Genomic DNA, 14,181 nt, shown 5'->3' on the forward strand with positions numbered 1-14,181 from the left:
GGAACAAACATAAATAAGATTTACCACGTCTTGGGTTGTCCAATGTAAAAGGGGTTAATGGTCATGAGTTAATAGTATGAGGAAAAGTCTCACATTTTGAGCTAGTTTTTGAGGTTGAGAGAGGTCTAAAACTACCCAATACTGGTATCAGAGTCCAAATTTACCAACAGTCTGCAACAGAAACGGGTTATTGCTGCTTTGATCTAAAGCCCGATGTGTGAAGGAAAGATTGTTGGGATTGTCCCACATCAGTTGTGGAAAGGGTTAGTGTGATAATGAATTTATAAGTGTGAGGTAAAGTCTCATATCTTGAACTAATTTTTGAGGTTGAGAGAGGCCCAAGACCACCCAACACCATAGTGGAGCTTTGGGTGGGTGATGAGATGGCGTGTGGTGGCCACTGCCAGACCTATAGCTGTAAGTAGGGCCCACATGCTTAGCCAGTTGCCTAGCTAACTATAAAATCCAAAAATGAGACGACCACGAGATATTGCTAAATCGATTGATTGGTTGGGATCAAGAGTGGTGGTAGAAGGGAAATGATGAAGAGGACGAAAAAAAAAACAACAAAACAAAATGCCGAGCACAAAACATGAGATCGAGAATGATCAGATAAGGTCCGGGAGGGGCTCCTCCTAATTACTATTCCCATGCAAGTTGGAGCTAGCGACGGATCAGAGCAGGCTTTAGAATTTTTTTCTCTTGTACAGAGAGATTATTATGCTCTGGCTTTTCACATGATGTACAGAAAACATATTGATTTTTTTTCCTAATGTAGAATATTTACAGATAACAAGCTAGGTATCCGGTTGCATAGCCAAAGCGTGCAGCTTAGAAAGCTTTATGTATAGTGTCACTATACAAATAATTCGAAGGTTCTTTCCCCAATAACGTGGGCATTGTGAGATTTTCAGGCAGTCTTGTGAAGAATCAAGAGCATGATAGCTAATTGGGTCTCCTTGCCAAATGGGTGGACATCTCACTATTCTTCTTTACACAAAAGCGCCGCCAAGCTGCTTGTAAAGTAGAAGCTGCCTTTGATTCAGTCTGCCACCAGGAAATTAGAGTCCTCAAGTCATTGGCCATTAGAGCAAAGGCTTCAACTTTTGTATGGGTTTTGAAAGTTTTTGTGGAGATGGGGAGATCGGAAAGGTTAGTTATGGGGGGGCCTCTGAACCCCCAATTTAAAAGTTCTTCTCCAAAGAAATGGCCTCTTTCAATGCACTCTGCGCTTAAGGAGAAAGACCCATCGCCCCTAACAGTATTGGTTCTAAAATTACATACTATTCCTTGTGTGATGAAGAACATTGCATCGAGTGGTTCACCTTCTCGAACAATGTAGGAGCGCTCATTGTAGTACACTGGCTTGAGACTGTAGCAGATTGATTGCAACAGTCTTTCACTTTCTGTCTCAAAAATTGGCACCTAGCATATATACAAAAAATCGAGATGTTTATACCAAGGTCTTGATGATGTGTTATGTGTTTATGTTTCATGTTTGTCCGATATTTTTCTTCATATTCAAGATCACGGTAGAAAAGTATAAAAGACTCGAAGATATGTGTTAGAGCGTCAACGTCTTTATTTTTGAAGGAAAAAAAAAAAAAAGAAAAATTCACCCAATTTTAGCTAGCAAATTAACTTCTTTCTATTTGGGCAAACCAATTTAAAAACACCTTACAACTCATTTTTAAACTGTTTATTCATTCAATTTAAATATTATTTTTTAAAACTTTCTTTATTATTATCTTATTCTTATCAATAAGCCATTGTAATTCTCTCTTGTCAATATTTGCTAAATTATTTTGATGGTTAAAACATTCAAATTAAATTTTTTTTTTTTTTTTTGAATTTACTGTGGAGAACAGGTTATATCTTACGAATAAATTTATGAGCAGGACTCTTCTGGACGTAATATGTAGTACTATTGCATGCCCATCGGACTATTGCCAACTAATACCAAGAACTGGTATGAACACTAGCTAGGTACGTAGGATACGTTCGCTAAGTTTGGTCCTTTTATATGCAAATTACGTCGATATACAAATCGAGTGAAGCAAGCTTTTAAAAATTATTGATTGATTAAAAATTATCTTTTTTATTTTTACAGGTGAGATGAGTTGAGATTAAAATTAAAAATTAAGTAAAAAATTATTAAAATATATATTTTTAATATTATTTTTACTTTAAAATTTAAAAAAATTGAATTATTTATTTTATTTTATAAGAAAATTTAAAAATATTGTAATTATTAGATGAAATAAGATAAAATAAATTAAAAAAAAATTGTGAAAAGAAACGAATCATAGGTCTGAAAAATTTGTATCTTGTCCTTTACTTTTTAAAATAAACTAGACCTCTTTTTAAATCAAATTGACCCATACCGAAGTACTTGGCCCAAGCACTACTGCTGTTTGCAACCTCAAATATAAGAGAATGTGGCGTGGGGAGAGTTTTTCAAGGAATTTTGCCAAAATTAGGTAGCTAGAAATTATGGTTTTTTCATTTTTTTTTTTAGCTTTTTCACATTTATAATTTCTTTGCAAGCAAATAATAAGATTTTGAATTGTAACTTCTTTTAATTAGTAGTGCTGTTCTTTCCAGGAACAGGAACTCGAAGAATAGATGAAAAAAGGAGGACTCACTTTCTTAAGCAAGGGCAAGCAAAGATGGCACTTGATCTCCCTTGTAAGTTCTTTGGGAAGACGAGGAAGTGGATTCTTTGCATCAACATCTATATTGTGGTCTAATACCCGTTGTATATTGGCCATGATTTCCCGTTTTAGGTTATCATTCAGCCCATTTCTGGATATCCACAACTCTATGTCTCGTTCTTTACTTTTCATCTTTTGTATAATCTCCTCTCTTCTTTCAGTTGTCAACTGCATATATGTCTGCAACATATATAGCAAGTTTAACACATAAAGTCCTATATATTGGCAAATTAGTACACGTAAAAGATTTAGGTAATATTGCATAAACAAAGCACAATAAAATGTAGTTGTAGAGATGTTGACGAGGAAGTGTATGAACACCATTTCGATCGATCGGGATAGTCAAACTTAGCCTAACAAGTTAAAACCGAGGCGTTGACAAAAGTAAAAGCTGATTTTGGTACAGAAAATCTTTAGAGTTCGACTTTTATTAGATAACTGTCTCAGTATTAATAAATTAAATTCTAGAGAAAAAAATATATAGCAAGTGCATTAATTCTGGAATAATGCTAGAGCGATCGTTGGGGCTTTCGCTGGGCTCTAAGATGTATTTTTTATATGTTTATTTAAGTTCTTTTTAATATAGATTTTTTTAACAATTTTAAATATTTTAAAAAATAAAAAAAATTCACAACATTATTAAAAAATACTTTCTTAATCACGAAGTAAAATAATTTTTTTGTTAATTTTTAATTTAACTTCGTGATTAAGGAAATATTTCTTTTTATGATTTTTTTTTTTTTACTTTCTGATTAAAGAAGTGTTTTTTTAATGATGTTCTACATTTATGTTATTTTTTAAAAATATTTAAAAGTGTTAAAAAATCTATATAAAAAATAACTTTAAAAAAAGATATAAAAAAATACATGCTATAGCCTGCGGGAGCCCCAAGCGGTGGCTCTATGTGTGTGTGCATAGAACTTATCCCTGATACAAGTCAATAGAAATATATAATAATTAACGTAAATAGATCATAAGTGCACTTCATGAAGCTTAAAAAGAATGTTGAGAATTAACCAATTACCTGCACATTGCCAATGAAATATAAAAACAATAGCAAGCCGAAGATGGAAATAAAAATTGCAAAGCTGTTCTCCCAGAAATTGGTACTTGTTTGAAGGTTTTGACCAAAAGAACTGCATGCAAAAATTGGAGCAACAATACATGATGAGACGATGGACAGTAGTCATAAGAAATTATTGGTGCTTTCATTTTTCCACGCAATATTACAAAGACCACTGTATCTGTAAATTAATTAGGCCAATTTCCTCGTACACCTGATATGCTAGCTGCATTATGCATGATATAATGGACTCGATTTTTCATGATTTTGCAATCCTATAATATGTGATCAATTAAAATTAATATATATATATATATATATATATATATATAACGTGTCTTCTAATTTTCTAAGAAAATTAAATTAAGTTATATATATATACGAATAGAGAGAAGAAGGCCAACAAGTGCAAACCTCAAATTTCGCAAGCCCCACCAAGAACAATACAAAATCTTTTTCGGAAAATTTCTGGATGCTACAATACCAGATTTAATGGCGTCATGATAGATCCCAAAATCAAAGGGCATTGTACCATCCTTTGTTTCCACAGGGCAATAATCATTCATAAATGTGTAATTTCCCGAACTGTGAACATGATCAAGACAGCTAAAAGAATTCGGAGTACATGCGGTATCATTTTTCTCACAGGCAGAGTGCCAACAAATCGTCTCTCGTTCGATAGAAAAGAAATACCAGATGGCACCGAGTACCTAAAAGAGATCAGTCATTCTCTTATAAGTCAGAAAATTATGACATGTATATGTGTACGTATATCTAATTGAGAAACTTTCAATATTAGAATATATCTAGTTTTGGTAAACAATATAATCACTTTAAAAGTATTTTAAGCTTTCTAACACAATTTCAAACATCCATGTCCCAATTAAATCTCAAACTAGGTCATTTAGAAAATTCTGCAAATTTTTCAAAACCATCGTCCTTTTGCCGAACCAGCCAACTGAAAAATCCTTCAAGATCAAAGGACATCTAAAGAGCATTATGTTGGGTTTGTGGAGCCTGATTTATTGATCTTGTGGTGGCCTGATTTGATGAACAAACCTGACAAGAATTCGTTGCTTAGATTTGGAGTGAATTTTCAATGAGGCTTGTGCCATAGAGCACAGTACCAAGTTGCAGCAAAGGCTCAAGCTGAGAGTCCACTCAAGCAACCAGCAGACAGAGTTTGCTTGAGCCTCACTCGACAATCTGCTCAAGGGACCGGTAGATAGAGAGTTCGTTTGATGCTTACTCAACACGCCGCTCAAGTGGACTTATGGAAAAGTAATTGCCTAGGTCTTTTCTCACTGCTCCGCTTACAACATATAAATACCCACATAATGAAAATAGAAAAGAAATGAAGAGGAATGGCGTTTTTCAGCTAAGAGGGAGAGAGTGGGAGAGCTTGAGTTGAGTGAAAATCTTGTAATTTTCATAGTGAATCTCTTGCAGCCCTGTGAGTGTAGGCGAATAACTACATATATCTTGTATTGTGCGATTGTTTTTTCTCTAATATTTTTCTAACTATTCTTACATCTTAGTTCCCCACATATTACTTCATGCGCTCTTGTAGATCCAACTTGTAAAAGGACATTTATTGTATTGTGCAATTTTTGTTTCCAGAGGATTTTAATTATATAGGGATATAAAGTTCATACATGTATGTGTGAGCGTGAGGTGCATAAATGCCTATGATTTATCAAGCTGGTTGATCTGTTTGCAACCTAAAGTTAAAAACCTGATAAGATCCGAGACTTACCAAATTAAGAAAAATTGAATTATTAAGCAATACAAATATTACGATATTGAAGTTTAATGAATGTGAAATTGATATTAAGAAACTTACGTGACTGGCCATGATGTACAGAAAGAGATTTAATGCAGCTTTAACCCGCACAACTCGAGAATGTTTGTTCGCAGTCCGGATGAACATAGAGATTCGGATAAGTCTTGGCACATATTGGTAGAGAAGAAAAGTAATAAGAAGCTTTCTTTTGTGCAAAGATTCGGAGCCTCTGATTTCTGAAAAAATTATTGGAATTAACACCTGCAGGAAAGATTACAACGTACGAGAACGTGTAAGATCATCTACTTGCGCAGCACATTAATGTCTGTTTAAGGCATATATTATAAATTCCCTGATAAGATCATCCGAGACTTAACGAAGCTAAACAAAAGGTTAAACACATCCAAGTTTAATTTTAGACTAGAAGAGTACTTATTGACTCATCCATGTTAAACTTCAAAAAAGAAAAGCATGGGAAACGCTGTTTGATTAGAGGAAGAAGAAGCCTGATCCTTAATTACCTGTGGGAGGGGAAGAATGGCGAGAATGTCAATGGGGAAGTACCGCGACAAGAAATACCTCTTTGCTATAGGCCAAGAATCTGTAACTACTTTAATTCGTCCAAGTTTACGAGCGGCCTCATCTACATAAGGGCAAAGAAATTGCAAGACGATATTCACGACATAAATCAAATCGGTGGCCGTTCGCAGACAAATAGCTACGACCCTTAATCTCTCGTCTAACACAAAGCATTTTTTTTTTTCATTGATCAAGGGCAGGTAGAAAAATAAAGGGTCCACCGATACTGCCATCATACACGACACTACAAAAATCATCCTCCAGATTCGAAGGAACTGCCCCTCTGGGTCAAGAAATGTCTTTGTTGTTGTTTTCTTTTCTTTCGAATCAACTCCATCATTGTTGAGGGCTTGCCTCTCAACATCCTCATCCCTGAACAAGAAATAACGAACAGAGACTTCATGTTAATACAAGGTTTTCCAAATTCCTGGCGTTGAGAGTCAGGGTCAAGCAATTGTAATATATTCTTAAACTTAACTGCAAATTAGATTTTATGATATACGTGTATGATGTAGCAAATTTAATATTAATTAATAGTCATAAGGAATATCTCTATCCCAATCAATCATTAGGGTACTGTCTTTTTCTTACTTTTTTTAAAAAAAAAAAAAAACAGAAAATTAGGTAAGTTTGAACGGCAAGTGATCAGAGTTGCATTCATTTTCTTTGAAATCTTGCTCTAACGAATCCGGCAATGCATGTATACGAGTACTTTAGCTAATTTGCATAATAAAAACTTCATAAACGTCCATGATTGCTCTTGGCGTGGTAATTCAGGAAACATTTATAAGACCAACTTGGTGCATGCACAAGTCTATGTATATGCTCTATACGCGTATGACTTGTTCAATACTTGTGATATGTATTGAATTTGATGAAAGAAACTGAAATAGGAATTTGACGAAAAATGTACTTTTTAATATTAAATTAAAGGGTGTCTTTAATTTCAGCCACTCAAAATCGTGTCAAATAATTAGAGAAAGAAGATGACGACGATGCTCACCTCCCCCGGCTGTCTTGCCGACGCGGGCGCCCGCGGAAACTCATGGAAATGCTTATCAATAATACAATATACAAAATAAACCACGAACTTCGTATAGTACCAGAAAGATCAGAATTCTGATTAAGATGGAAAACTGATTAGACATAGCCATCATGTGCAGCTAAATCATGTCATGATTGTGCACCAAAAGAAAATCTTTCTGATAAGGCCTGATGAAAAAAAAAGTATTTCCACCGTAAACTTTTCCAGTTCAAGACTTGATTGCCATTAAGAAACAAAGTTTTTTTGTAAAAATACTTGAACCAAAATCATTAGAATAGTCAGAAGAAGAAAGAAAAAACAGAAAACTCGCTCTGCGTGGTTGTTTTAGACATGTAATTAATGAAAATAAAGCAGGCAATAACTAGTACTTCCAAATATATGTATTCATACAAGAGTGAAGAGTTAATTGAACCTGATAGGCTGATAGATTCGGTCGATCGCGGAACAAAGCAACGCGCATGCAGCAGGAAGTTGGATTTAGAAGTGTGCAGATGCAGGTGCAAAGTAATATAGAAGGGTAGCGCTCTCTCTCTCTCTCTCTCTCTCTCTATATATATATATATATGAAAAAACTACTTTACCTCCCAATTGTACATATACATACATATATATATATATTTAACACATATATGGCTATTCAACATTGTTGATCTAGATGCTACCCCTCTAGCTAGCCTTGAACTCTTCTTTTCCACCCCCTCCCCTCCGTCCCTCTTTCTTTTTCGGCAAGCATCCTTCGAGTATTTCTTTTGACATGTGTTTTTCCAAGGTGCAAGGAGTTTGGTCCCAACTAGAAAAACCGACCAGACCGAATCGGTCTCAGGATCTATACGGTCTCAAGATCTATAAATTTTGGACCGACTGAATTCTTATATATATTTTAAAAATATTTTTAATAATTTAATATATTATTTTTATATAATAATTATATAAGTTAATGATATAATTTTTATTTATTATCATTGATCATATAAAATATAAAACAATATATGCTATGAATTAATAATAAATCATAAATCATGTGATAATTTATGTCATTATATATAAATAGTTAATACATCATACATTCACATATATTCTACTATTTACACTTAATTAAAATAATTAGGTAATTCTTTTTAATAACTAAGTTGCAAGCAAGCATAAATAATATATGCACAATGAAATTATTTGATATTCATTAACCATATATAAAATATATGACATTATTAATAATTATATATATTAAAGAGTAAAGTCTAAGTTAGTAAGTAGTAACTATCAACATCATAAATATAATTATAGTAAAATATCTTTTTTAATGAGTTAGTTACATAATTCACATTAATAAATCACTTAATTTTAATTTAATAATTTAAATAAATTTTTTTATTAATTTATTTGAAAAAAGAAAGATGAAATAAAATAAAATAAAAGTAATTGAGCCGAACCAATTGGACTGATAGCTATTGGTCCGGTTCGGTCCCTATGGATGTTTGGTCCAGGAAAAATGATAGACCGAAAATTCATCACTGGACTGGAGCGGAGCACCCATAATTTTTTCTATAGGCTAAACATCAATATGTGTAGACTGCGTTAATAAAAAAAATCTAACTATGTCGTATTAATGCGTATATGATCAACTAATTCCGCTATTTGGAAATGCATGGAGACACATACAAATAACAACATGAATATTAGGGGTAGTAATATGTGACACGATATGTTAACTCAATACGAACATGACACGATAAAAGTGGGTTAGAGTTTAGTTTTAACGCGTTAAGACATGATTGTTTAAGGGGTCACTAGCAAGTCAACCTGTTATGACCAGTTAAGAAAATTAAATTTACCTTTATACCCTTAGACCTAAAGGGTAAGGAGGACGCTCCACTTCCTTCTTCAAGTTCTAAATTTTTTTAGATCTGTGTTTTTAATTTTTTATTATATTTAGGATTGTAACATTAATATATTTACATTGTATGTTTTGTTTATTATATTTGAGATGTAATTTTAACAATGAATATTATTACAAATTATATGAATCATATTTGTTTGGATTGTAATTTTAGACTTGTAGTAAGTTTTTTATTTTTAATAGATATTATTTATATTTATATAAAATCAATCAAGTCAAACGGGTCGTGTTGTGTCGTATCGTGTCTGTTCAACCCATTAATATAAATGGATTGAAACGGAACAGGTCGTGTCGTGTCATGTTATATCAATTTATTTCTTATTCATTAACGGATCATGTCGTGTCAATCCGTTATCTTACTGTGTCGTGTTTGGGTTTAAAATTTTGATACGAAATTCTTAATGAGTCGTGTTCGTATTGACCTATTAAGTATAATGTACATACTTTGACACGACCCGTTAACACGATTTAACACCCTAATAAATATATGTTTTTAATTTATCAATAGAAACCATCTGAATTAGTACAGGAGGTTAACGGGTATTGGAAAATCAAACCTGCTAGACGAATTTGAAAATAGCGTCTTTCGAACCAACAAGCACGTAATGCATCGTAATATTGAAAAAATCAAGCCATGCGCAACTTCCCAGAAAATCAAAGCGGCGAAAATTATTTATACATTGACTGAACCCTCGACCGACATTCGGCCAATACTGCGTGGGAAGTCAAGAAAACGAAGGGTTTGAAAAGAAAGACCGAATTAAAAAAACCATCAAACCTTGAATATTGCAATTAAGAGAGATTCTAATTAATTATGACAGTCCGCGGTGAGATTGGGGTTCTCATTATTCTAGAAATTAATAAGTTGATATCAATTTCTCTACCTTCAAAAGAATAATGAGTGCTTCTTACGAGACGTCCCTGGGATTGTACATTTTATAAACGAAAAATTTAATTATAAGTGATTTTAGTATTAATATGCGCACATATTTGATATAATTGGTCAGGAAGTAGATTTTATTCAGTACTAATTTAAATTTTAAATATAAAGATAATAATATTAATACGCAGATTAGTATGTAAACTTGTTTGTATGTAATAAAACTCTTTCATAAAATCTGACACTTGTACATTTGATAAATTACACTCAAATTTAAAATTTCATTCTTACCACAAATATTCACTGTACTTATCCATACTGTTTAATAACAACAAGTTTGAAAGCCAGCCCACTTGAAGCCCACGGTCAGATTTCCACTAAGTGGTGTTGAGTGTGTGGAAGTACTGAGGGCTTGGCCCGTGGGGAAACCTAGCTGAGAAAGAAACAAAAAGCCCATCTCCCCTCCTACTCCCAAACGGCGTTGTTTCATTTCCAAAGGTTAAAAACACTCAAATCTTTTTTTCTCTTCTTTTCTTCTCCCCCCCTCCCTTCTCCTATGCGCCACACCATTCCCCTGCGTGGGTTCTGCTCCGCCACCCCCGCCCGCCATGAGCTCGTCGGCAACACTTGTAACTCTCGGTTCAACCACGTTATTTTTCTCCACCCCTTGTGAATACACGTTCATTTTCCTTTACCCCCCCCTTCCCTCTGTAATCTTTATTTTTAGAGTTCTTTGGATTCCTACCCACTACTCCTATGTGCGGACAAACTCCCCCGCATGCACCTCGTGATTCCTTCCTTTCCACTGCCCAGTTTCTTTTCTCTTTCGGTGAAACAAATCATTATTCGACCATTGAGGACTTTCTGCTTTAATCTAAAGCATTTCACTTAAGTGCTTTGTATTTTATTATTTGGAGCTTAAGATATTTTTTCTACACTCTGTTTTTCACGTAGCACCACCATCGTGAAGCCTTGTTCCTTCGGCCAGCCGCTTTCCCAAGCTTACCTTGCCGCACCACTGCAAGCCTCCAACGGACGCCACCACAACGGAGACTCAGTTGCACCTCACGGCCTCCCCACAACCCATAACCTCCGTTGCATCCAGCAGCCCCGCCACAGCCTCCACCTCGCGAAACTACCAGTACCTTCGTAAGCCAATCTCCAACCAAGAAGCTTCTCACCGCTGCCAAACCCTACCACCTCAGGGAAATCGCCGCAGACCGAGTGAATACACAGCCACGGCAGCCCTTGTCCAATGTTGCATCGCAGCCCTCCTCGTGCGTCACCACCATCACTGTGAGCCTCCTGCGTTCTGCTCAGCCGTTACCAGCTGAAACCACCGCCCAACGCCTCCCCGAGGCCTCCTTTGTAATCCTCGAATCATCTCTGTTTTGGCCCCCGAAAACACAGCACGGCTCTTCCGTTTGGCACGACTCCTCCGCATGCCGCCAGCTCCCCCACGCCTTTACCACCTACGCAGAGATCATCGCCGGACACCCCAAGCCACCCCAGGTCCGCCGCACGCCACCTCAGCCTCACGGTGAGTTTCATCTCATCTCTCACGTTTGGGCTTGCTCATCCCGTTATCTCCCCCTCTCTCTCTCCCAGTGACCTGCCGCCGCCCTCACCATCATAGTCAACCGCCCAGCTTGCTGCCCCCGTCGTGGTCTCCATCTCTCAGTGAGCCCCTGCCGCCACACACGTCTTGGTCTTCCTCGTTTTGTTCTAGTTTACTTAAAAGGAAATATATATATATATATATATATATATATATATATATATATATATCTCGCTCTCTCTCTGTTAACCTAGTAGAAAATGATTATTACAGTTATACCCTTTGATCATGTTTTCAAATGATGAAGTATTATAGAAGTTAATCGTATAGTTGTTCTACTAAATAAATAAAATTACATTATTATCCTCTGAGCTACAAGTTTCTTGATTTGTCATCAAGCTTGCCGTGAGCATTAATTAGAATGAACATAAACATAAGAAATACAGCCAAAGACTTTTAAGTAGAAAGTTTCATCTCATTTCCACTTCAAACCTCCTCTAAACGAACTGATGGCCCACGATTAATCAGATAAACTGCAATGTTAACTGTAGTTGCCTTGAATGTATGTAGTAACCAGGTTTACAACCTCCTACTCCTAGCTCGCTCATTGATGGTACTTGTTCATATGCTTAGTGACATCATCTTGTTGTGGTGTCTTGGGAATAGTATTCTCATTTTGATACCATACGCTGCACAGTACTCTTTGAACCCTCTATCAATGTGCGTAAAGACCATTATCAGACCTCAGGCATTTCAGTTTTAAATTTGTTTTAGTCTCAACCAAAGCTTTTTATTTCTTGAATATTTCAAATACATCATATTTAATCTTTAGAAAATAGACCTATGCCGCTTTGCAATATCGTTGATAAAGGTAAGGTAGTACGGAGAACCTACAAGTAAGTGTTCACGTGTTTTAGTTTTCTGCCACCCTTAAAGAAACCGAGCCTTTTCTGCTTCCCTAGAATGCAACCCCCACACATATACAAGTCATCTGATTTCAGTTTTAGTAGCTTTCCCATTGACAAAAGTACTTTCATCCTTTTCTAACTCATATAACCAAGCCTGTGGTTCTAGAACTCTACATTATTCTCTATTACAGTGATAGAAATCAGATCGCTTGATCTAGATTTCATATACAAAGTACCTGTTTTTTGACCATGAGCCAAAACCATCTCACCTTTCATAACTTTCCATATACCGCCTAGAGAAACTATCAAATGACCGCTATCATTAAGCTATTCCACAGAGATAAGATTTTTCTTTAGTTCGAGAACATGTTTGACTTTTTGCAAAGTCCACACATTACTGTGTGGGAGGATAGTGCACACATCTCCCATTCCCATGACATCTAGTGCTTCTCCATCAACCATATACATCTTACCAAAGTTACCAACAACATAATTCTGCATGATTTTCTTGTGTGAAGTGGTATGAAATGAAGTTCTTGAATCCAACACCCAATTATAAACTAGAGTATGAATTGCAAGAAGCATAGCATCCTGTACTTTCTCAGTCACAGTGTTTGCAACGTCATTCTTAGTCTCCTTTAGATTTTTGCAAAGTCTTTCGAAATGACCCGCCTTGCCATAGTTCTAGCAAGTGCTTTGCAGCCCAGAACTTGACTTGCTTCTACTCCTATTTTTCAATTTTGACCTATTCTTATTTCAGTTCTTGTCATGTCCTCTACCCCGAGTGTCAATATGTAGGACAAAATCCGAACTTGAAGTCTCACCTGAATCTCTCCTATTCACTTCCTTAGAAAGAATAAAAAATTAGATATCATCATAATTCAGCTTTGTGTTCCCGGGAGAATTACTCAAGTCATTTTCATGGCCTCCCAAGTATTTGGCAATAAAGTCAACAGAATCAATACCCGAATCTCATTGTCAAACTCAATTTCAATATATGACAATTGATTTGTAATAATGTTAAACCCGTTAAGATGTTGTGCAATGGACGTACCTTCTACCATTTTCATATTAAATAGTTTTTTCATCAGATGCACCTTGTTATTAGCGACTTGTCATACATACTAGACAAGGCTGCCAGACAAGTGGTATTTTTCTTAATAATATTTTGTGCAACTAAACTTGATATGGTCAACTGAATGACCCCTAATCCGCATCCTCCAATACCTGAAATATATAAAGATAATCATCTACATGTATCCTCCAACACATGAATTATGTGCTGTCAAACTTTTCGATTGCAGACACCTTTAGTTCTTCTCCAGCCATCATTCTTACTTAACCCGATCCTGGCTCTTGATACCCATTGTTGGCAACGATAAGGAGAAAAAAAAATAAAGAAAAACAAAATCAATCACACACAACAAACAAGATTTTTTGGTTCAGTAACGTGCCTACGTCTACAAAAGCTACAAAAGATTTATATTCTTTAATGATGAAATACTTTATGCGGCCATACGGAAATAGAATATATATATATATATATATATGTGTGTGTGTGTGTGTGTGGTGAAACCCGAATTAGGGTCATTAGCTAGTAAACATTAAGTGAGGGTTGGGTTGTGCTCCATGGCCCAAGCCTCATTGAAAACCGATCAAAAAATTACAACAAATTCTTTTCGAGTTAGGTCTTTAAATCGGACTGCCACAAAACAAAATTAGGCTCCACACAAAAAGTCCAACACTCAGGACAT

The 14,181-nt window shown here is 35.4% G+C and overlaps 1 protein-coding gene across 2 annotated transcripts; it reads right to left on the reverse strand.

Annotated features, from left to right (window-relative positions):
- Positions 1-2,503: 2,503 nt before the first annotated feature.
- On the reverse strand, positions 2,504-7,743 carry LOC121254174 (cyclic nucleotide-gated ion channel 1-like). 2 transcript variants are annotated; one of them, XM_041154131.1, is made up of 7 exons: positions 7,597-7,743; positions 7,143-7,258; positions 6,082-6,511; positions 5,621-5,821; positions 4,192-4,487; positions 3,739-3,850; positions 2,504-2,894 (listed from the first exon to the last, which is right to left on the reverse strand). In XM_041154131.1, exons 1-7 carry the CDS (start codon positions 7,642-7,644, stop codon positions 2,583-2,585), a joined length of 1,515 nt encoding a protein of 504 aa, XP_041010065.1. In that variant the 5' UTR covers positions 7,645-7,743; the 3' UTR covers positions 2,504-2,582. The 2 variants fall into 2 exon arrangements, with proteins under 2 accessions (XP_041010065.1, XP_041010066.1); XM_041154132.1 differs by lacking the exon at positions 7,143-7,258 and having other exon boundaries at positions 7,597-7,716.
- Positions 7,744-14,181: the final 6,438 nt, after the last annotated feature.

Source organism: Juglans microcarpa x Juglans regia, chromosome 3D (assembly GCF_004785595.1).
Source record: "Juglans microcarpa x Juglans regia isolate MS1-56 chromosome 3D, Jm3101_v1.0, whole genome shotgun sequence".
NCBI classification, from domain to species: domain Eukaryota; kingdom Viridiplantae; phylum Streptophyta; class Magnoliopsida; order Fagales; family Juglandaceae; genus Juglans; species Juglans microcarpa x Juglans regia.

Excerpts from the sequence above, each read along its gene's own strand:
- LOC121254174 (XM_041154131.1), bottom strand. The coding sequence starts at position 7,644 with ATGCGCGTTGCTTTGTTCCGCGATCGACCGAATCTATCAGCCTATCAG. Across the intron at positions 7,259-7,596 it reads CGAATCTATCAGCCTATCAG|AATTCTGATCTTTCTGGTAC; the intron begins GTTCAATTAACT and ends CATCTTAATCAG. Across the intron at positions 6,512-7,142 it reads CGGCAAGACAGCCGGGGGAG|GGATGAGGATGTTGAGAGGC; the intron begins GTGAGCATCGTC and ends TTTCTTGTTCAG.